This window comes from Rissa tridactyla, chromosome 8 (assembly GCF_028500815.1).
Source record: "Rissa tridactyla isolate bRisTri1 chromosome 8, bRisTri1.patW.cur.20221130, whole genome shotgun sequence".
Classification (NCBI taxonomy): domain Eukaryota; kingdom Metazoa; phylum Chordata; class Aves; order Charadriiformes; family Laridae; genus Rissa; species Rissa tridactyla.
Genome location: NC_071473.1, coordinates 22,949,456 through 22,972,405, shown reverse-complemented (window position 1 = coordinate 22,972,405; position 22,950 = coordinate 22,949,456). Strand labels below are relative to the sequence as shown.

Genomic DNA, 22,950 nt, shown 5'->3' with positions numbered 1-22,950 from the left:
CGGGGAGCGGGGGCTGCCGGGCTTCCCCTCGCTGCCCGCACCGCGGCTCTCAGGGCTGTCGCAGCCGAGGGAGCGGCGCCGGCCTTGCCCCTGTCAGGCTGTGGGATGCCGCGGCTCCCGCCGCCATGTCAGGCGTCGCCTGGGCTTTGGGAGGCCGCCAGCAGGCCGGCGGCTCGCGGTGCTGCAGGGGCTGGGGGCAAGCATGTCTGTCAGCGGCAGGGCAGGGCAGGCCTCCTGCAGAGGGGTGGGCAGGGGGAGGAACACCGCGGCGAGTCGGCAGAGGGAGCTGATGCAGCTTTGGAAAAGCTTGTCCTCGGTAAAAATGCCTCTGGAAGAACCTCCTCAGCCGCCGCCTCCTGCCTCCTGAAAGGAGACAAAGCCAATCCAGCGCTGCATTGCACAGGGCTCTTGTGCTTAATCAGTACAGATTACCATCTCCTGGATGCAGACACCATTTGTGGCCAAAATTGCACTGTTCACACCCGCCCTGCACAGTTTTGATGCTCGCATCCGATGCACATCTCCTTGCACCCTATGTGTGCCTCCTTGCACCTCCACTCAGCTGAATGCAGTGCCCGCTCGGCCAGCGAGGTCACAGCACTTTTCTAAGCCCTTGCCATCACAGAGGTGTCATCTGGCACCGAGCGCGACATGGAGACGCTCCAGCCACCGTTCCGCACTTGCTGATGTAGAAACTGGGCTCAGTTTCCAGACAGGCACTCTGCCAAGGAGTCAGGTGAGTCACGGACACAAAGTGCTTCCCAACAGCCTTGCAGCCGGACACCTCGGCATGGCCGTGACGGTAACGCAGCTTGCGTAGGGCTGCTCACAGTCCCCAAAGGGCTGAACGGCCTGGAAGGTGTTAGACCATGTCTCCTCCAGGTAGACCACGGCCCCTGACCCTCATGTTTCTTTTGGGGATGGGGATGGCATCAGAGAGGATCAACTGCCCGAGCAGGTGTAGCTGTCAGTACCTGGAAGTGAACTGCACAGGGCAGCAGTTGCAAGAGTTCCCTGTGGCTATCCCGCTTGACACCAGGCAGCTGATTCTGGCGGCAAACAACGTCTCATACCTGCCAGCGGTGGAATTGAGCTTCTTGGCTGATTTGGTCTATCTGGACTGCAGCAAGAACCTCTTGGGGGATGACCTGGATTTCACTTTCATTGGTGTGGCCAAGCTTGTCTATCTGGACCTCAGCTTCAACAACATCACACAGGTGACCTTCAGCACCTTCTCACACCTCCTCAGCCTGGTGGTGCTGAAGATCTCAGACAATCCCAACCTTGTGGCCATCGAGAAGGATGCCTTTGCCAACAATACCTGGCTGAGGCACCTGGATGTGAGCCGGACGGGCTTAACATTCCTGGACACCAGCACTGTCCAGGACCTGCCCAACCTGAGGTTTCTGGGGCTCAGTGACAACCTGTGGCACTGCAACTGTTCCTTTTTGGACTTCATCACCTGGATGACAGAGAGCAACGTTCATTTTCCAGGTGAGGGCTGTGTGAGCAGCACTTGTCTCCTCCCTGCTCCTGCAGATCTGTGTGGAACAGAGGGGGCCTTCTGTTCTCTTTCCCAAAACTTCAACTCATGGCGCTGTGCCGCTGCATGTCAACTTTGTGTCCCACCTTCTGGTGTTGTACAAAACACGGATCGGTGCAGTTGGGTTACACACACTCCACCCATAGACTCAGGACAGTCAGGGAAGCATAGCCTGTAGCTAGGACATTGCTGCTGCTGCTCTGAAACCCCTGGCTCCAGCCTCAGGAGGTGTCCCTGTGCCTGTGAGTCACAGCACCCCGTGGCTCCAGTGCCAAGGTCGAGGAGCCCAACACAGCCCTGGGGAGATCTGCACTGGGAAAGCTACTGCTCTGAATTTCCTGCCTTGCCTCCATCTGCTTTGATCGTTTGGTGCTGCTGCAGTACCAGCATGTCCGCAACGGTCAGTTAACCCCCCTCTCTCTGTGGAAATGGTCTCCTGCCTCCGTTCTGACCTGCTTGGGGCACATTCTCCAGCCCTGAGCTCTCCACTGTTTGGCCAGCGTCCCCTTCACCTTGAACACCTCCCGCTAGCTTCTTACTGCATAACGTGCCTGGCAGGCAGCCCTCACTTGTGCAACCTCTACAGCAATTCTGCTCAATGCTGAAAACGAAGCAGGGTTGAAAGCCAGGCAGCTCCTCTTCTGCTCTCGTCTCTCACTGATGGGGTATCCAGGAATAATGCGGGTAATGTGGAAGCCAGCAAGAGTTTAGCTGCTGACTTCCACGAGGCTGCAATCACAGCCTGCTCCCCATTGACCCATTTCGGTCCATGAAGAGTGAACGCAATGTCCCTTGCCTTAAGACCACAGCAGCTTTTGTGCTAGGACAGATAAAAATTACAAATCCTGCAACCTCCAGTTCTCACAGTGCTCCTCAGCCCTCAGAGCAGGTACATTTGCCTGATCCTCTCTATCAGGCTGTGACTGAATGCTCAGAAGTCAGAAAAAGACATTTTGCTGTTCCCATGGGAGCTCTGGTTTGGGTCCCAGCTGACATTTGATCGTCAGAGCGAAACAGAACACAAGTCACGCTCAGAAAAGCGTCTGTATCCATAGGACTGGGAGATTCCATATGTTCCCACTCTTCCTCCGGCACCCCAGAGCAAATTGGCTCTCTTTTATTTTAAGTTTCCTAAAATAAGAAAGGTATGTGCAGTGGAGGTGAGCACTGAGTCCCATGGGCTGCAGCAGCATGGTGCAAATTGCTTCTGAGTAAAAGCCATTTCTTGAAACCAGGGTCTCCACGACTTCTTTCCTTACATCATCTGGGATCCCAAAATCAGCTGCTTCCCATCATATTGAGAGATTTGACAACTGGGCCGTGGACACCGAGTGTTCATGAGGCAGGGTAATCACCAGTTCCCTTTCCCAGAAAAACACTGGTCCCAAGGGCAAACGTTTGTTCTGCAGCTGCAGCACATTAACTCGATTTTTCCGAACTGAAAAGGAACACAGCAGAGCACATACTAACGAAGAAAGCTTGGGTTTCAGTAATGCAGGACACAATGGTGAGAGCGAGCTGCAAAAGAGAAATTGTTTGAGAAAGCCTGTTCATTGAATAAAAAAGGGCCCCAAAAGAACCCGAGGGGAGAAAAGGGAAGGGCAAGTGGAAGCTGGTGTTAGGACAGAACCAAATTAAGGACATCTGTGTCATCTTAGATGTAGTAAGCTCCCTATAGGCAGTAAAGTTTTTTATTTTCCATATACAAGTTACAGGCAGTTATGGAACAGTGTAAAATTAGTGCTGTTCTTAGTAAGATTGGAGGTAACACACTGAACCCTGGAACAGGAGAATAAAGTTCATTGCAGGCAATTTGGGAGGCTAGAAGTAGGAAAGGCAGTGGCAGCAAAGACTGGGGGAACAAGTATGGATCCCTGCACCATGCTCTGGAAAACGGGAAAGCCAAAGAAACCAGGGAGCCTGCGGAGGCGGCTCCACTTCCCTGCTGTGCTGGGCTTTCCTGTGTCCTGGTGAGATGCTGTGGGCGAGTCCGCAGGAGGCCGTGTGGCTCTCGGGACTGGTGTGAGGGCTGCGCAAAGCTTTCACGCTGCCGGTAAACGTACATGGGCTGGACACCCTGTATCACAAACACCCGGCTGCCTCTAGGCATCTTCATTGGGACGAGGCAGCCCCAAACCGAGGGTTGTTACAGGAGACGACAGCTCCTGTGTGAAGGGATGTTGGGACAGAGCCCTAAAATCTGCAGCAAGCAGATCACCATCCTGGCCTTTAAAAAGCTGCTGCTGCTTCACAGAAGACCTTGGCACCGGTGTTTTGTGCTCAGCTGGATCATGACATCTAGGTGCTGCCATAAAGTTGCCCAGGTCTAGATAGATTTGGGTAATGGCGAGATAAAACCTCTCCGGTTATACTCAGGACAATGAGACATATCAGCATGAACAACCACTGCAGCTATATCACTCAGTAATATATGATATAATGTGATGTAATATAATATAAATCCCCTGTAGCTTCCTTTCCGCTGCTCCCTTTTCCTCAGATCCATCCAGCCGGTGCATCAAGCAGTGACCAGCCCGTGTCTAGCACAGTAACTCTTTCTGGTCCAGGGAGTTCAAAACCTGCAGGGGAAGGAGAGGGCCATGGCGGCGAGCATGCTGCGCAGAACTCTACGGACACCAAAAGGAGTCAGTGCTTTTACCACACTCCGCCTTCGCTGACTTCAGAGGGAAAAGCCAGCATCTGTTTCATCCCCATGTATATTACAATACCACAGGGTATAGTTGTTATTTTAGTGGAACTGAATCATTGATGAGTTTCCTCTTCCTCTCTCACAGAGCAGGTTAAGGCTATGCCTAACTGCAAACCAGCAGTTTGTCAAATGCACGCAAGCCTCATTATTCCAGCATAATTTAGGCTGTATCACTTCAGAAGGTATTTGAGATTAAAAAAAAACCCCACACATGCGCTTTTATACTAAAATAAAAGTACTCAATCAGCAGAGATGAACAGTGCAGGGACAGCAGTTTGCTGCAGTGGCATAATCTGACAGGCAATATTTTCCTATGGAGGCAAGACCACAGAAATCTTTCTGGCACCCTGGCAACTGTGATTTGGCAAGGGTTTGCCTGTCTGATTTTACTTAAGCCACGGAGGGAGAGGTGTGAAGCCCATAGATGCTTTTCAGGAGTTTAGCAAACTCCTCCGTCATTTTTCTGGCAGGACTCCTGTTCATTAAGGCTTAAGACACAGGCAAGAGAGTTTTGCTTCTGCTTTTCCCCCTGCAGATGCTGACAACATCACCTGCTACACCCCAGAAGGCCTGCGTGCCCTAAAAATGCCTGCAGCGGAGGCACAGCTCCACTTCACCTGCCTGACCCAGCTGTACAAACGAGACTACGTCTTTCTGTGTCTCGTTGGCTTCTGCATATTCTTTGCCGGCACCACGGCAGCCTGGCTGGCTGGCATCTGTGCCGTCATCTACGAACTCCACACTTCAAAGGGGGAGGAAGAGGAGGAGGAGGAAGAAGACACAGTCACTTAGGATCAGCCCTACAAATCTTTCTGAACGCCCGTCATGGGAACTGAAGGCAGGCCTTTCCTGCCCAATTTCCCACATTATGTCCCATTCTAGATGCTGGGTTTTTTTGAAGTGAAATAAAACTGCAAAAGAAAAGTCTCTGTGCTCCAGTTTCACTCACTGTGCTACCTCCACTTGTCTTCTTCCACCGGGACTTGGGACATTGGTTAAAAATATTAACTTGCTGGGGATGAGGGGTGTGCGCAGTGCCAGGCATTTACACTCCTGCTTTACCGTGAGACCACAGAAAAACAGGGTCAGCCTGGGGCCAGTCCTGTCACAGAGACAGGCTGGAAGAGGTACGACCCGGGATATGGGACAGGCCCCGGCATTCTGCTGTAGCCAGGGAAGTCACCAAGCCCTCTCCGGCCAGAAAGCCCAGCAGAGCTTATTGGGACCAGCCTAGATAGCTTACTGGAGCCCCAGGGAATCCAAGAGCTTTCTGCTGTGGAAGGGCAGGTACGCGAGCAAAGGGATTAAACCCAGGACTTCAGGGGCCTGGGACCCCACGGGATCTTGCTTTCATCCCTGTTACACTGGTGACAACAAAAGACACCATCTGTCACCAAAAGACACCTGCAGCCAGACACCCTGTACCTCCACTGGTTTATAAACATTTAGAGAACTGGAAAGCCCAGCTCCAGTTTCGTATCACATAACAAAAAAACTGTTTGTGGGGTTTTTTTTAATGTAAAAAATATTGCTTACACACTCCAAGTGTTCTTTGAAATGGCTTGTGTTTCGATGCCAAAGTCCCAGGGCTGCACACACAGGCCGGAATAAAGGGAGATGTAAATAAGATCCTTCATATCCCTAACGCTGGTAATTGCCCAGAAAAGTATCTGCTTACATGACTGAGTACAGCAACTCCACGTGTGAAACACTGGCTTCTTCACCCGATACTGGTGGGATCTGGTGAAATAAACAGGAAAAGCAGAAGATTTTAGCAAGCGTGGTGCAAATTACCATTCTGCCTTACAGCCAGTAAACCGTAGGCTGTGAATCAAAGCTGAAATCCTTGTTTGGGGCATAATCGGCGTGATGAGAACGGTTAAGCGTGGACATGGGGACACACGTGTAGAGCTTCCCCCTTAGCAACCCCCCTGGCGAGCTGGAAGACACTGTGACGGCAACCCCCCCCCCCCCCGCGGAGCCACACGAACCGGTGACACACCCGCCCGCCCATCGCCCGAAACGCCACTAGCTCCTCCCCGAGGCTGGTCCCCAACTCGCCGGCAGCGCGGGGGCGGCCGCCGCCGGACCCCGCCTGCGGGCGGTGCCGCGGGCAGACCCGGCCCCGCTCCTCCCCGTCCCGCAGCGAACTGGGCTGGCTCGGCGCCGCGCCGGAGGGTGAGTGCGGGCCGGGGAACCCCCGGGGGCGGGGGGCACGGGCGGCGAGAACGCGTTTTTTACGCCGATTATCCTGGTAGAGGGTAAAGAAAATATAGCAAGCGCGGGGACGGCTGCTCCCCCCAACTTCCCCTTTGTCCCCGCGGGAGGAGCGGGGCGCGGCGGGGCCCTGCCCGCACCCCGCCGGGCTCGGGCCGAGGTTGAGCCCGCAGGGATTCCCCCGGGAACGGAGGGGGGGCTCTCTTAGCTCTCAGAGGAAGCCCGAGCTCGCATCTGGTAGCCAGAATCCAGGCGTGGGTCTACTCGAGGAGACTTAATCGGCTCTGCTGACTCATAATTATAGTGTTAGGGCAAGCTTGATAAGAACCCTAATTCTGGAGTAAAAGCACCCCCGGCGAGCTCTTCTGCTACAGCTGCGCTGTGTCACGCTCCAGAATCTCGTGGTTGTGTGGCTCCGGCCTGAAACGTGACTGCGTGGAAGACAAATTCAGGCTTCTGCACCACACCAGCGCTTGTCAGCAAAGTCCTTGCGGTGGCGGACAAAGGTTGCCGAAAGGCACCTGGATCCGGGAACAGTGGCGAGGCGTGCGATTGGAGAGGGGCCCAAAGTCCCGCATGCTTCAAAGTGCTTTATATGGCTCCAGATTACTGGAGCAAAGGCTCGCAGTAGAGTTTTAGACGAGCAGCATAAAGAGTAGCAGCTTTATAATACACCTGGCTTATTGCTTTGCTGCGGCTGAATCTCTTTGCTGCCAAGATAAAACCCCACATTATGACTTTTAGCTCTTTGCTGCTAAGATAAAACCAGCTGTAAAGATAAAATGCCTGGTCCTTGCGGGCAGGCGTGGGTTCTCCACTAGCCTTGTAATTTGAAGGGCGAAACGTGATCATCAACCTGCCCTACTGGCTGGGAACCTATTATATTTTCAGCGTGTCATCTGGCAGGTGCTAACCTCTATTAGATGTGGTTGCAGCTGACTCTTCTTCCTTACATTAGGTTTTCAGTGTTAGTTTCAGTGATAATTGTTTACCAAACTTCATGTGGACAAGGCCAGCTGTTGTCTTCACCTTGCTCCATGGATAATAATCCCTTTGCAAATGAGAAATAAAACCTTTTAGTCCCTGAAGGTCTCTCGTGAGGGGTGCTGTCGCTGCAGCAATAGAAGGATGTTTGCACTGGTTCCATGTGGTGGCCCATTTTCCCCCACGCTGACAGATTGTGCTGGTGGGACAGTGCAGGAGACACCAAAAGCTCGCTACGTGGTGGAGGCAACCAGGTGGAGACAGGCTTCAGCCAGGGTTTGGTTTGGAGAGGAAATTGTCTCAGTGCTGGAGAGAGGTCTCTGCTGTCTTCTGCTGTGCTGCATCACACAGCACCATCTTGGGTCACTGGTATGGTTTGAGAAACCCACAACAATTTATTGTCATTTAGACAATTATTCTCTCACCCGATGACTCCTCCCCACCCAGGAAGGGGAATTAGGAAAATATAAAGAAACCCGAGGGCTGAAATAGACACAGATTTAGTAGAATAAGACTAAATAATTAACATTAATACTACTAAAGAACCAATACTGATCCCAATACCAGTATCAAATACACAGGGACTATACTCAGGAAGCCGTGCACTCCCAGCAGGGGACAACAAATGTGGGACACTGCAAGTGCTGGGGCTTCAGGAGGAAGGGAAGGGCTCAGGGGTCCGGCACCGGCAAGAGGTTCTCTGGATCGCAGCCATTAGGAGAGAGAGAACTTCACAGAAAACTTTCTAATTTGTATTGAATGTGATGTTCGTGGTATGAAATAATCCTGTTGGCCAGCTTGTCAAGTGACCAGGTCTCGCTCCTCCTCATCCCTGCAACCTGGTGAGCTCGACAACACCGAGACCTTGAAACCCGCATACCATAGCTGGCTATAAAGTAAATGTTTTCATAAATTGAGACACCGGAGTCTTCTAAAAGTGCATTTTTCCCAAGCAGTAGGAGAGAAATGAGTCCCATGTCGCTCAAACCAGGACAGTCACGCAGATGGACAACATCTGAGGTTTGGGATTGTGCAAGAAGGACCCGTGCCAGATGATTGTGGGGAAGGGCCCTTGCACTCACTTGCAGGCGGGGATGGTTCTGGAGCGCTTGGTGTTGAGCATCTCCCAGCACCATAAGCTGGTGGCAGGTCCGGCAGATGGGGAGCAGGAAGGAGGGAGAAACATGCAACGCAGCCTTGCTGCAGGGCAGCGTGGTGGAGGCTGCTGGATGCACCTTCTGCTCCATGTTTCCATCTCAGGCCAGCGCGAGGAAGCACAGGAGCATTAAATGCCAATCACACGGGCCCTGGTGTCTCCTGGCCAGCAGACTTGCTGGTGCAGATGTTGGCAAGTGCCAGCAGTTGCGTGTTGCTGGGGGCTGCTCACTGACTTGTGGCTCTGAGAAGCTGCAGGGGTGTGGATCACTCATCTGGCCAGTGCCTCTACCAAAAAGGTTCAGTTATTATTGCCATTGTGGTGGTTTTTATTATTATTTTATATAAGTATGACCGTAGCGGTACAAACTAGCTGTTCATGTAGCCCAACTCCTTTCACGTCCAGGGATTTCTGAGCCAGTTTGTGTTTGTATTGTAATTCTCCATTTACCCGGTATGCCCAGAGCTTGGGTTTTTGAGTTTGAAAACTGCCTGCACTCACCCCATCTGACAGTAGGGAGTTCCTCAGGTCTGCTTCCCACTGTATGAAAAACACACCTCTTTTGGTTTGCTTTGAATCTGTTTCCTGACCTCTTTGGTGGCCCCTGGCTCTGGTGTTGGAAGTGGCTGTGAACAATTGGTTTCTGTCCACCTCTCCAGAGCATCCCTGCAGGCACAGCACCGTGTCCATGAGTTCGTGGGACTTAGCCAGTCACAGCCAGAGCTGGTGGGACCTTCTGTTGGCTGTAGTCCTGCTCCAAGCCGGAGGCTGGACTAGGGTCCTCCAGATGCTACCTCCCACCAACACTTCAGTGATTTTTAAGGCTTGCTTGACAGGAACTGGGCAGGGAGCCCTTGGTTTGTGCTGCTCCATACCCAGCAGGCACCAAGAGGTGAAAATTCCCCACGTTTCTCCCTTCTTTCAGCCACTCCCTGTGCTCGGAGGGCTTGGGTTCATGCTCAGCAACACTTCCACACACGCATATCTGCATGTTGTGAGCTGTTGCTCCTCCAGTCACACCCCGAAGTAGTAACGGGCTCTCTTTCTGTGACAGCACCAAGATGGCTGTTCTCTCAAAGGAGTACGGCTATGTCATCCTGACGGGGGCTGCCAGCTTCGTCTTGGTCACCCATCTGGCGGTGAAAGTGGCCAAGGCCCGCAAGAAGTACAACGTGGAGGTGAGTGCTCAGGCTGAGGGAATGGGAAGGTCAGGGCTGGTCTGCAGGGGATGCTGCAGACAAGCAAAGTAACACCTTGCTTATTTTTGGGTGGCTTGATGACATTTTCTGCCCCACCAAATGGATGCAGAGGGGATGGAGCTGCCATTCTGGCTCTCCAGACAAGAGCAGACGGCACGACAGAGCTTGGGGTTTGGCACATCAGGTGCTTGGCACCAAGCTGAGATGGCTGAAAGCACAAGGCTTTGAGCTCGGAAACACTGATGAGCAAGAAACTACACAGCCCTTTTTCCCTGTAAAGAAGGTTGATGCAGCACTGGGGGCAAAGGGTGGTGGAACAAAAGTGACAGGAGGGTTTTCTCAAGCTCAGAGGGAGCACCTGAGCCCTATCGCAAGCAGTCTTTCAAAGTGACCTTCCCTCTGCATCCATGGGGGAGCCTGCAAGCCAGGCAGGGCTGTGGGCTGGGTGGGGACAGCTGCTCCTGCCCGTGAGTCAGGGCGATGGCATGTGGAGGCTGCTGTGCCACTTGTCTCTGAGCGAAAACACTCCTTTTGTTCTTCCCCCCCCCCCCGGGTCACTCGGGGAAGTGGCAAGAAGGTGTGGGAGCGAGGACAGCCCCGGGTGCTTGTTGGGGTGACACCATTCCTACTGCATGAAGTCAAGGTTATAGAAAATGTGCCCAGAGCACTGGATTTCACGCTGGGAGAAGCCTCTGCAGCCAAGTGGCAGCTCCGGCTGGCTGCTCAGCTCTGCAGCAGTGAGGACGGCAGCATCCTTCCAGCCTGTTCTGGGTGATGTCCACCACCCCAGAGGAGTCACGGGGGCATGCCCTCAGTTAGGGTGCTTTGCTCTTCCCTCCAGAGAGATGGGATTTAAACAAGGGGGTCACCCAGTACCTGGCTAGCTCCTGTTCAAAGCAGGGCCACCTCCAGGGTAGTCAGGTTGCTGAGGGAGGTCAGGAACCAGCCTGGGACAAGCAGCAATTTCAACAAAACATTTGTGGGCCACGGGGCAGAAGACAGGCTCTAACTGGCCAATGCAAGTCAATCTCTCGAGCACTCATGCAGCACTGGGCTCCCTGAGGAGATGCTGCAGGGCACACTCCTTTCTGCTGGAGAACACCACGTTCCCGAGCCCAGACTGCGCTTGCTGATGTTTTGCTGCTGGGTGGTTTTTTTTGGCAGTATCCAACCATGTACAGCACAGACCCTGAACACGGGCGTGTATTCAACTGCATCCAGCGTGCGCACCAGAACACGTGAGTACCATGCACGAATGCCGACTTTGAAAATACACAGGGCTGTGGAGCAGGGCCTACAGCTAGAGACTTGTTGCTGCCAAGGGCTTGGGTTCAGGCTCAAAGCTTGAGGAAAAACACACAGCCAGGAGACACTTAGTAGTAATGCTGTGCTGGCTCCTTACCATGCCTTAAACCATGCGATGGGGCTGTGAAGCAGCTTCCTCTTCCCCAGTGCTCAGCTCTTTGCCTCCATGCGTGGACCTTAAGACACTAGAAGTCTTGTTTCCAGAAGAGCCTGCTGATCTGTTGTGCAGCCCAGATCTCCCTGGGGAGAGGCCTAAGTCCACCCAGCTACTGTGGGCCAGGCTGCAACAGCACATCGGTGGAGTGCTGGGAGGAACAACTCCTCCTGGATTAGGAGGTGGTAAGCAGTATTTAGCAGTGGCTTAGGGCACAAAATGGAAAGAGTGGGTGTCCCTGGGGAGAGACACAGATGGGAAGAAGTCCCTAAAAGATGCTCAGATTCCCTCTTATCTGTGGCCATAGCATCAAGCACAGCTCTCCTCAGCACAGAGACTCCCAACAGTCAGGCCCAACAGAGACCTTGGCAGGTGCTGGCAGCTTCTGTATTTCTAGAGCTTGCTCTTTGTAAGCAACTTGAGCACAAATATAACCGCCTCGCTTTAATTTTCAGATTGGAAGTTTACCCTGCCTTCCTGTTCTTCTTAGGCACCAGTGGAATCTATCACCCGGTAAGTGATGCTACGTTGCAGGTTTGCAGGACTGCACTCTGCTCTTGCTCCCGGACTTGGGGAGGGTAGGGGGCAGTAAGCCAAGCTAGCCCCTCTGGAGGCAGCAGGCTGCTTCACGAGCCCCATTGCACTTCACAGCTGTGCCCCTTCTGAAAACGTGGTTGTAGAAGGTCTTGTGCAGGGGAACCACATAATAAACTCATTATTCCTGCTTCAGCTTTAGTCCCCTTTCCTTCCCTTCCCTTCCCGTAAGGGTGCCTTGTTGCACAAACCAACGCATTCACGGCCTCCAGTCCGTAAGTGGGAAGGGTCCCTCCAACCCTACCTGGTTCTTGCAAGCCCTGTGGCATCCTGCTGGGCTTACAGCAGTGCTACTCAGCAGCTGGTTGTGTGGCCCTTTCCCCCTCTCCTAAGCACACTTTGATGAAGAGTTTATCTGATAAGAATAGAACGGGAACATGGTGATCTTCCCACTCACTTCCACCACCAAAGGAGGTGTGCAAAGGATCACAAAAAAAGCCTAGATTATTTTTAATTGAAAGATGTAGACAACTCGTGAGGAGGCGGGCATATAGGAGAGATCAAAAGCAGTAGCTCTTTCTTTGCCACCAGTAGACAAATCTGGTCTTCTCAAATATTCCTTTTCGGAGAGGGAAGGAAGCCGCATAGGCAAATCTGGCAAACTGGAGGCTTGCTGCAGCAAGCTCTAAATTAAGAGGCAAGGTGGAAGTTTGTAACACCTGCAACAGGAAATCCTGTACAGTTGCTGGAGACAGTGGAGTGGGGCTTGGGGCAACAGCAGCCTCCAAGATCATGGCACATGGCTTAGCTCACTAACTGGGCAATGGTGGAATGAGATTCAGCACCTGCTGCCTGCATGATTTAACCATTTCTTGCTTGGGAAGAGCTGTGCTGCAAAACAGCAAGGCTCTTGCAGCACATCCCATGCTCCTTCCCTAGAGGTGTCATGAAAGTGACTCCTCCTGTAGAAAACTCACCCCAACAAGCTGCATCAGTCACCCACGTCCACCGGGTTGTCCTAGCAAGGTCAGGACCCATACTGTAGTTGGTGGTCACTTCTTTGAAGCAAAGCTGCTATAACAGGTAAGCACACGCAAATGGCAAGTCTCCAAAACCTTTAATGCTTCTCCTTTCTCTCTAGCGGACTGCCACAGGGCTTGGCATCACTTGGATTATTGGGAGAATCCTTTATGCCTATGGCTACTACACAGGAGGTAGGTCTTTACCCTGTAGCACAGAAGGTGCTTGGAAACTCAAGTCTGTAGTGGCCTCAGGGCTCTTTTCTCCAGCTCATTTTGAGAAGCGTCATGGTTTGGGCCGAACTGGCCAGAGATGAACAACAGATACTACACTTGATCACCTGAAGCAGCATAAAGCTTCCAGTCAGGGTGTGGAGAAAAAGGGTGCAGGTCCACAGGCTGCTAACTCTCCAGTATGCTTTTCCTACCGATGGGAAGAGCACTAATCTAATAACAACACAGAGTGAGGGTAGGTACATGGCCCAAGCTGGTGCCTGCTGTTTTGCCTCAAGATTTATCACTAGGTTCCTGCTCCCTCTTTAATTTTCAGGATGGGCTAGTCTTTCAGGCTGCTGAACTGAGAAAACATGTCTTTTTTTCCAGATCCAAAAAACCGAAGGAGAGGAGCCATTGGTTCAGTTGCGCTCATTGGGCTGGTGGGCACAGGAGTGTATTCGGCTTGCCAGCACCTTGGCTGGATCTGCCAGGGCTAACTGACCATCATGATGGCTGGCTAGGAAACTAAAGGAACTTTTGTTGTCTTTTCTGTTAGAACATTTCATTTCCTGTTTGTTTTTTTTTTTTTCCTTCTCATTCAATAAAATGAAGTTGTCAATCCTGTATTTTCATTCTAAAGTTATAGAGGGTTTTCTTAAGAAGTTTTGCAGAATGCTAGAACGACTCTGGTTTTGTAAGGACTACAGAAATCTGCTCATCAGACAGAGATCTCCTAGCTTTTATGATTTTAGTGACAAAAAAGCCTTCTCACAACCTGTTAAAACATACAGCAGCCGCCTTATTTCTGGACCCCTCAATTCACGTCACTCTGCAATAACGTGTTCCAGAGTTAGTATTTATTTGATTGCTAAAAAAAAAAGATGTAGGCAAACATTTAAAGTTGTTGCTTCATCATGTTTAGAAAGAACAGTAGACCTGTAAGTAGGGAGACAAATAGCTGTTGCTTAAGAGAGGCAGCACTCTATCCTATGCTGGAGTTTGCTACCACTGTGGTTCTGCTCCATACTCTCTGTGTGGACATGATTCTCAGGGCCATGCCTGTCCCAGGCTGCATCAGCTCACCATCCCCACAATATTTTGTCCCACCTTGGAAGTGAGGTACGGATAGAAAAAACAAAACTAGCATTTACAAGAGGGCTAGAGGGAATAACCCTTAAGGCTTTTATGTAGTCAGAGAACAGACAGAGCCTATAGCTACAGGATATCAACGTATCCAAGAGCTTTTATGTGCACTGTGTAGGGTCATACCTGTTAAGAAGCCAAACCAAAGTTGACTGAGGGTGGAAGGCAATGGGGTTCAAGGCATGCAGCAGAGGAAGCAGCCTGGGCCAGGCCTCTGGTAGCACCTACACAGCTGCACAAGCTGCTGCTGAAAGTCATATTGCCGCCTCCTACTCTGAGGTTCCCGTCTTCCACCAGACAGGACAGAGCAGGCCCACAGGCTGAGCCCCTGTGTGTACATTCCCCCTTGCAGGAGCAGGGTGGCTAAATGCTGCTCCAGCAATGTTTCCCCCCAGGCACTTACAATTTTAGAGCACTTTATTGCTGGGTACATGATCCACATCTCTGGCTGACAGGCAACTGGCTGATGCTCCCTTGAGCAGGCCCCAGAGCCACTAAAACACAGATTCCACGTCACCCATCTCCACACAGACAGTCTTCAGCTGCGAGTAGTACTCGATGGCTGCCCGCCCGTTCTCTCTGCCAAATCCTGCGGGGACAAGGCAGAAGTGTGAACACAGCTCCAGGCAGTGCCAGGTACCACTCATACCCCCTGGAACCAGCACGTAGTCATATCAGGGAGAACATAAGCCACACACTCCAGTGCAAGTGCCACCTCACAGTGGCACTTCTGATCAAGCCCAGAGTAATAACTGGATGAGCTCAGCTGCAAAGCAAGGCCATGAATATTAAAGCTCGCCTCCTTGCTTTCTCAGTACAAAGTTGCAATCCATTCCCCAGCTTCCCTTTCAGTTCCCAGTGTGGCATTCACTTCTTAGAGGCACAGCTGACCCAGCAAGGGAGCACTCGCATCTGCCATCACAGAAACAGGCTCATCCTCACCCGTGTGCAGGAGGGCTGAGCCCAGGGGAAGCCAAACAGAGCTCACCTGATGCCTTGTATCCTCCAAAAGGCAGCTCCACAGGGCTGATGTTGTAGTTGTTAATGAAGCACATCCCAGCCTTGAGAGCAGCCACTACCCTGTGAGCCTTCTGGATATCCCTGCAGGAGAAGGGCAATTCAGCTGGATCCCTTCCCATTCATCCCCTCCTTCCCTGCCAGCTGACATCCCACTAGAGAAAGGCCAGCAGGGTGCAGTGGTTTTTGCAGCCCAACCTGCCCTACGCTGTCTTTGCCTGCACTTACTCCCAAGGACACTCAAAACTGGATTTGATTTGAGAGGGCACAACAAGGACACCAGCAACACAGAATGCGGCACGCAGCCAAGAGCCATCTATGCATCCTTTCAGCAGCATGGCAGGCTCCTGGTACACATCTCCCAGAGATGTAGGAAGGCAGGCAGTAGGCCAAGCCCAGCCTGGAAGGAGTCTGAAGGACAGCTGGGCCCACCTAACCCCTCAGGAAAAATCAGGAGGAGATGCGCAGTCATGTACAAAGTCCCCTTTTGGCAATCCCTCGCTCCAGCTTTTCTGGAAGAGGATATCCACGTCCATGCCAGGCGCCACAAGAGGAGCATCAAGTTGCTGCAGTATTTCCCTTCTCCTCTCCTCCCTTCCCTAGACTGCTTCCACACCAGCCAAAATACCCAGTCATATACCTGGTGAAGACACCACCTGCCAGTCCGAATTTGGTGTTGTTGGCTCTCTCCACAACCTCCTCCTCTGTGTCAAATGGCAGAATGGACATGACAGGCCCGAAGATCTCTTCCTTCACACATGTCATGTCATCCGTGCAGTTCCCTGGAAGCATGGCAGAGCACATGTGCTTCAGAAAGAAAGAGTTCGCAAAACAGCCTGTGCATTCAGCAACCCACACAGCCTTCATGACAGCACTCAGCATGGCACGGCTCCCCGACTCCGGCTTGGCTAGCAGAGGAGCAAGTCCCACCCTGCATCTCAAGGCAACAAAGGCACTAACTGTACATGTCCTGTCAGACCCTCCAACAGCAGAGATTTCTCTGGACACAGTTCCTAGGTGTCTCAGCTCTCTCTGGTACACTCATCCCAGTGCCTGTCCACACTGTGAATGTGCACAGAGACAGGTTATGCTGAACAGAGCTTTCTCTAGAAGAAACTCAGCAACATCCATGTAGAAGGCTGCAGCACCATGAACAGGAAGGCTCATACCTAGCACGCAGGGTCGCATGTAGTAGCCGTTCTTCAGCTTCGGGTCATCTGGCACGTACAAGTCCCCACCACATAGCACTTGTGCTCCCTGAAAGAGAGCCAAGCAGAAGGTAGGCAGACATGTCCAGCAGCATCCTGCCCAGCTGCCGAAGCTCTGGCTGGTCAATAGGTTTACAGCCCTATCAGAGAAACCGTGCCTGTGCCCCTCCCTGGTGTCTCTCCAGGTCAGGACCGCTCACTGATAGATCAGGATCAGGCAGTGAGACCCATCCTAAAAGTCCAAACAATGCTGATCTGGGGTGCAAGTGCCACAGGAGCCAGTGCAAGTTGGAGGGAAGCAACTACAACTAGAAACAGATCCTCAGCTGGCATCACATTAGCTTCCACATCTTCACATGGTGTGAATTCCCTTGTTAGTGAGTCAACCTTAGCACTCCACCTGGCAAGAAACACCTACCTCCATCAAATGCCCCACTTCAGAGATGGGGATTTCTCCCCTCCTTCCCCATCCCTCTTCCTGTTTCCAAATCCTTATCTAGCTCTCCTGGCTTTCACTCACAGTTCCCCTTCTCCAGCACATCCCCAAATTGGCTACACCTAGTCATATACCTAAGCACTGACATTTAAAACATCTTTACACTTAAAATAAAACCTGGAGAAAAAACAAAACTCCTGGATAAATCTTATTGCTATTACAAAGACTGTTTCCAGCAGCTGCAACTTTGGCCTTTGATCCTTAGTAAGCTCTTTCTCCAACCAACAAAATTGGAACCCAAATGAGATAATAGACAAGTGTACAAGGTGTCACCACAACTTAGAACCAGCCCAGACATCACGGATTATACCGTTTTACACACTGCCATGCTGGGTATCTCACAATCTCTAAAATTTGGCAATACCAGGATATTAAAACCCATGTAACCTTCAATGCTGATTCAGAGACATACACGGGGTCACTCTTAATCTAGCAGCCAAAGACACCTATCAAGTAATTCAACCACAACAAAAAAACAGCTTAACTGGGAAGGCATAGGGCAGGAAAGGAGCTGCCTGCCTGTTTGCCTAACAAGAGAGAGACACATTTCAGGGCAGTCACAAGGCAGCATCACAATCTCACCTGCTCCTTTGCCTGCTTAATAAAGCCCTGGACACGATCCAGGTGGGGCCGGTTGATGAGAGCTCCCATCCGTGTGTCTTCCAGAAGAGGGTCTCCAACTTTGATTTTCTGGGTGCGTTTCACCACCTCCTTTGTGAAGACATCCAGTATCTTCTTCTCCACAAACACTCGTGTGCCATTGCAGCATACCTGGGATACAGGACAGGCTGCTCAGAACAAGACACACAGCACTCTGCAGGCCTTCCCTCCACAGCTGGTAAAAACAGTTAACATCCCCAGGGACAGATTACTAGATTACCCTGCTGCTCCTGACAGCAATGAACAGTTCATGCTGAACATAGTGGTACTGATGCCACCACGTGGCAAAAACGCATCAAGTCACAAGCAGGAGAGAACTTGAGATGACCTCAGTAAGACAATTTGCCAGCAGGATTACACAAAGCCAGCAGCATGTGTGGAGATCTCAAATTTCGGATGGACAGACCCCCCACAGGGCCGTGGCTCAGGACACCAGACTGGAACATGCTGCCCCTCCGGAGGAAACCAGCACAGCTTCTTCTCACCTCTGTGCACCGGATTGGAGCCCAGGGCACAAGAGCAGCTGCACTGAGCTGGGTATCAGGTGCTAAAGAGGCTCCACTTCTGGGAAGAACAGGGCATCGGCTAAGGCATGCTTTGTTGGGATGCCCTGCACTGGATTCTGCAAGGGCATCCCTTCTGATCCCTTGTGACACTGCACAGGGAAATAGGTGGCAAGATGGGAGCGTCGGGGCATCCCTGATCATGCAAGGTCACAGGCTGGCTCTGCCACCTGGTTCTCAAACCGCCCTGCCACAGCAAGGATGACTGCTCCTGCCCTGTAGACACACACCTCGCCCTGCGTAAGGAAGTTGGCCATGAGGGCTCCATTCACAGCATTCTCCAAGGCACAGTCCGAAAAGATGATAAGGGGGGATTTGCCCCCCAGTTCCAGGGTGATTGGTTTAATCCCTTTAGCTGCCATCTCCATGATCTGAGGGAAACAAGAGACAAGTGACCCACTAGTAAATGGGAAGCTGGTGGAAGGAGGTAAGAGACGCCCAAGAGGAGAGTCCCCACATGGCCCTTTAAGAATAACAGAAGCAGCACAAAGAGCAAGCTGGGTTTCCTAGACGTCCTGGGGACAGTCTCAGAAGGTTTGAGGTTTGTTTTTTTTAAAAGATAAAATCAACAAAACCTGAGGAGTCATTTGCAGGAAGTCTCGTGCTCAGCAAAAGCTGAGGACAGCTGTAACTGCATCTGTGTCACTGCACCCCACAGGTACACACACATAAGCAGAATTCAAGGGGCAATATTTCTCCTTTTTCAAATCAGAATTTATTTTTAGAAGTCTTTTCAGGAACTTTTAATTTTTTGAAGAATAAATTGAGGGTAAGAAATTCACAGAAACTAACCTCTTGCTTAAAAATGGTAGGTTATATGCAGCTAAACTGAACTATTACTGCCAGAAATGCTCACACATTTTCACAGTGCTACTCTGTTTTACGTACCCTCCTCCCCACATAGACACCCACATCCCACATTTTAGCAGCTCAGAGACTTCATTGCAACAAGGGGCCAGACAAGTAACGACCAAGGGGCTCCTCTGAAAGAACTGAGCGCCCAAACCCATGCCCAGTGGGCTAACTGGAGCCCCAGAGTAACCTTGTATGTGTAAGCTCCTTGCTCAGACCCCAAAATGCCAACTTGCACCCCATCTTTACAAGCCCCATGCACAAAAGCTCAAGGAGGTATCGACATCCACAGCACACCAGGAAGGCTGGCACAACAGATCTCTTGTGTCCCTGAGTGAGAAGGTGCCTTTACCTTGATGCCAGTTGGAACACTGCCAGTGAAAGAGATTTTGGCCACATCTGGGTGATGACAGAGGAACTGGCCTGTGGCTGCTCCACCCTGCACCACGTTGAAGAGCCCCTTGGGCACACCGGCCTCTGTGAAGATCTCTGCCAACCTCACCACCGAAACAGGGGTGAAGGGAGAGGGCTTGAAGACCATCGCATTGCCTAGGGGAACCCAGACAGAGGCAAGGTGGGGTTAACAGCCAAACTGCTTTAGGGAAAAGAACAACAAACAAACAAACCACAAACACAAACAGTTTGTCTCAACAGATCCCAGAAGATCCCATCGAGAGAGGGGGACACAGTTTCAGCTGAACACTGCACCAGTGAAAGGGAGGAACTGCACCTTCCTGCTGGAAGGACTAGGGAAGATGGGGCTGCTGGTCCTGCACTGCAGCCATTTCCAAAGACATTCCTTGCCCGGTACAAAGCCAAGCGATCTGCCTTTTTCCTGATGTACTCCTGCCCTCTTAGCATCTACGGTGTTCCCACTTCCATTTCCTTTCCCTTTCTGCAAAGTAACAGCCTAAAGGTTCTGCTAATCCTTCAACACCTCCTTCAAGGTAATCCTAGACTTTATCCCCCAAATTACTCTCCCCCACAGGATCATTTGGCTTCGAAAGAAGCTTGCACAGGCAGAGTGTCTCCATTACCGCAAGCCAAGGCTGGGGCAGACTTCCAGCAGGCAATCTGGAAAGGGTAATTCCAGGCTCCAATCCCAACACACACCCCAAGGGGTTCTCTCCGAGTGTACCCAAAGGATCCCCCGGGAAGCTGGATGTGTTCACCTGCAAAGAAGAAAAACATCCAGAAGGTAGAAAAGAGCAAACCCCCTTCCTGTCTTACCAGAGCCTGAGGGGCCAGATCTTGCTTTGATTGAGAAGAGTCACACAGCTTTTACCCCAGCAAGCTCACAGAAGGTGCGTAAGTGCCCACAGAGCATGGCAGTACTAGGCAGAGATCTCTGAAAATCCTTCCAAGATCTTCAGAAAAAAGAACAGTCCATCTTTTAAAGAAATAAACAGCAAAGACAGTCTTGTGCCATGGAAATTAGCAGAGAATGAGAATGGCAGGACAGAGAGTAAAGGGCAAACTCCAGTAACGTTCTCACCGGCTAGAGATCCTGCCAGTCCTGCATAATACTCCAGGCACTGCCAGGATATGTCGATGTCCACTCTGGCTTCAAAGATGGATTTCCCATTGTTGATGGTTTCCAAGGTGGCAATTTCTTCTCTTTGCTCCTGTGAGAGGCATGGGACAGTGGCAACACATTAGAGAAGCCTGTAGTAGAACTCCACAAGGAGACAGACGCTTCTCAAGCATGCAACTCCCAAACAAGGCAGGGTCTGCCATCAGTAAGCCAGGCTCTGCTGTGAGAAATTGTCATCTCCAACAGTTACAGTCCCAATTGCTATTTATCAGTTTCCCAGTGGCAACCGATCACAGGGGAATGTCAAACAGCCAGCCACTGGGGTTCACTGCTAGTCCAGTCTTGCGTAACACCTTTGTTTATCTAAAAGATGAGCAAAGCTGAACTTAGAAGGCAGCTGGCAAACAACGGTTAAGATTCACAGAACTAAAGCGGGAGGAACAGCAAACAGCAAGTTCAAAATGGATCCAGAGGATTTAGTGAAGGATGGACAAAGCAACACAGCTGGGAAGCACCCCATCTCCCAGGCAGAAGTATTACCCTGCTGCAGAAGTCTGGCAAAAGCAGAAGTTTCGCAGAAAGAAAAGGTTTCTCATCACATATGTGCACTGGGGAAAGAAGGTCTGGTTTCTTACAGATCCGTGCCTTGATGGGAATTAACTTTAGTGTCCAAGAACATCTTATCTCCCAAAGCAATTTGTGATAAAGCTTATTTGTATCCTCTCTCCCCCATGTGTATTATCTGGTGTCTAAGATAAAAACCAACATTCCTGCAATTTTTTATTGCTAAAACAAGACACACTCCAGCCATGTGACAACATCGTCTGACAAGCTGGAAGTTCAACAGTGTTACAGTTATGCAATTTCAGCTTTGAAATCATGTGCAGTGAAGCTTAATGTTTGGAGTTGTGAAAAGAAGCACGAGCCCTGCAAGACTTTGACTGGATGGCTTCAGTTTTATGTCTTCTAACAGTATTAAGCAGAGAAGGTACGCACTGGCCTTGAATAGAGCGATAAGACTAAAGCCCTGCCCATGGTAACCTACTGTCTCTTCTGGTCAAAGGTAGATTTAACTCCTGAACTCCTCCTGGCGCTCTGTAAGTCCTCCTGGAAGCCCCCAACAGCCACATTAACCCACAAGAAAGCTCAGAGACAGAACCATCCCTCTCCAAAAGAGGAGGCGAGCTCCCACAACATACCCGAATAATTCTGGCAGCCTCCAACAGCACCCTGCTCCGCTCCATGCCAGACATTTGACTCCATATTTTAAAGGCAGCCTTTGCACTTTGCACAGCCAGATCAACCTCCTTCTCCCCAGAGCAGAGCAGCTTGCATATCACACGACCTGGACACATTTTAAACAGACAGTAAATAAGATGGAAACCTCAGAAAAGGAGCACAAAAAAGTACTCTTTTATCTCGCATCAAACCCCAAAGACTTCAGTCCAGCCACCTATATCAAGCTACAAAACTTCATGGTATGGTTTCCACTGATTTGTAACTGGCTACAGAAGACGCGCTGCAGTTCAGCTGGTCTGAATTAAAAGAGATGCCATTCTCCGCAGTTGTTCTAGTTACTAATTAGCTCGAATTGCTACAAAATTCCTCTGTTTCCCACTGGAGTTTGTTATACTTCTACCAATAGCTTCAGGACTCTGTTATACATTCCTCAGAACAATTAAACTCTCTCTTTCTTAAAGTGATTCTACTGAAACCTTGGTATCTCTAATTAAAATGATAAAAATAATTTGGAAATGTTTAAATCGTGTCTTTCGCCAAGATCGGGCACCGCTCTTTTGTTTTGTTTGACTGAGAGTCAGGAGATGATTTCCGCTAAGAATTCAGACGATGGACCTGCACTCCGGGAGGCAAAACGCAGCCACCCAAACACCACGGCGTTCGGGTGGCCTGCCCGGGCGGCACCCGATGCGGGTGGGCAGAAAGAAGCCGAAGGCACCCGGCCCTCGAAGACAAGAAACAGGGAGGCGACAGCCGGGGAACCGTCCCCGCAGCGCGGGTCGAGCCCCCCCACACCCATCAGGCGGCGGGTCGGTACCTGTGGCCGGCTCATACACCTCTTCGGCCTGCCCGCCATCGGCGGGCTGAACGCGGGCCCCCGCCCGGTAGTTGAGCGGCTGCTGGACCGTGACGGTGCCGGTAACGCTGCTCATGGCGCGGCTGAGAGGGAAGGCGCACAGCCGGGGCAGGAAGTTCGGCAACAGCGACCGCGCTAGCATCCGGCGAGGGGGCGGGTGGGGGCAAGCGGTGGGCTGAGGAAGATCCCACGGGAAAAGAGCCGGTTTTTTTCCCCCGTGGATCCACCTCCGGGAGACGCCGCCTCCAGCGGTGCCTTTTTACCTCAGGGCCCCGGGCCCCGCCCCACCCCGGCGCGCACGCGCATGCGTGCGCGCCGGGGTGGGCGGGGCGCGGGGCCCCGCCC

General features: G+C 51.5%; 3 protein-coding genes across 3 annotated transcripts; 2 read left to right on the top strand and 1 right to left on the bottom strand.

Moving 5' to 3' along the window:
- Positions 1-869: 869 nt before the first annotated feature.
- On the top strand, positions 870-5,169 carry LRRC52 (leucine rich repeat containing 52). The gene is made up of 2 exons (XM_054211498.1): positions 870-1,494; positions 4,789-5,169. Exons 1-2 carry the CDS (start codon positions 870-872, stop codon positions 5,043-5,045), a joined length of 882 nt encoding a protein of 293 aa, XP_054067473.1. The 3' UTR covers positions 5,046-5,169.
- Positions 5,170-6,304: 1,135 nt separating this feature from the next.
- On the top strand, positions 6,305-13,663 carry MGST3 (microsomal glutathione S-transferase 3). The gene is made up of 6 exons (XM_054211500.1): positions 6,305-6,431; positions 9,665-9,788; positions 10,974-11,047; positions 11,724-11,781; positions 12,944-13,016; positions 13,425-13,663. The coding sequence occupies exons 2-6, from the start codon at positions 9,672-9,674 to the stop codon at positions 13,532-13,534; spliced, it is 432 nt and encodes a 143-aa protein (XP_054067475.1). The 5' UTR covers positions 6,305-6,431; positions 9,665-9,671; the 3' UTR covers positions 13,535-13,663.
- Positions 13,664-13,872: 209 nt separating this feature from the next.
- ALDH9A1 (aldehyde dehydrogenase 9 family member A1) lies at positions 13,873-22,884 on the bottom strand. The gene is made up of 11 exons (XM_054211497.1): positions 22,567-22,884; positions 21,710-21,855; positions 20,472-20,601; positions 20,014-20,148; positions 19,329-19,525; positions 18,355-18,495; positions 17,484-17,672; positions 16,367-16,454; positions 15,838-15,979; positions 15,169-15,281; positions 13,873-14,769 (listed from the first exon to the last, which is right to left on the bottom strand). Exons 1-11 carry the CDS (start codon positions 22,745-22,747, stop codon positions 14,675-14,677), a joined length of 1,557 nt encoding a protein of 518 aa, XP_054067472.1. The 5' UTR covers positions 22,748-22,884; the 3' UTR covers positions 13,873-14,674.
- Between the last annotated feature and the right edge of the window lie 66 nt (positions 22,885-22,950).

Coding starts and splice junctions, on each gene's coding strand:
- LRRC52 (XM_054211498.1), top strand. CDS start 870: ATGTCTCCTCCAGGTAGACCACGGCCCCTGACCCTCATGTTTCTTTTG. Junction 1,495..4,788: donor GAGCAACGTTCATTTTCCAG/GTGAGGGCTGTG, acceptor TTCCCCCTGCAG/ATGCTGACAACATCACCTGC.
- ALDH9A1 (XM_054211497.1), bottom strand. CDS start 22,747: ATGCTAGCGCGGTCGCTGTTGCCGAACTTCCTGCCCCGGCTGTGCGCC. Junction 20,149..20,471: donor ACTGGCAGGATCTCTAGCCG/GTGAGAACGTTA, acceptor TCTTCTTTGCAG/GTGAACACATCCAGCTTCCC. Junction 18,496..19,328: donor GTGTTCCAACTGGCATCAAG/GTAAAGGCACCT, acceptor TGTTTCCCTCAG/ATCATGGAGATGGCAGCTAA.
- MGST3 (XM_054211500.1), top strand. CDS start 9,672: ATGGCTGTTCTCTCAAAGGAGTACGGCTATGTCATCCTGACGGGGGCT. Junction 9,789..10,973: donor GCAAGAAGTACAACGTGGAG/GTGAGTGCTCAG, acceptor TTTTTTTGGCAG/TATCCAACCATGTACAGCAC. Junction 11,782..12,943: donor CCAGTGGAATCTATCACCCG/GTAAGTGATGCT, acceptor CTTTCTCTCTAG/CGGACTGCCACAGGGCTTGG.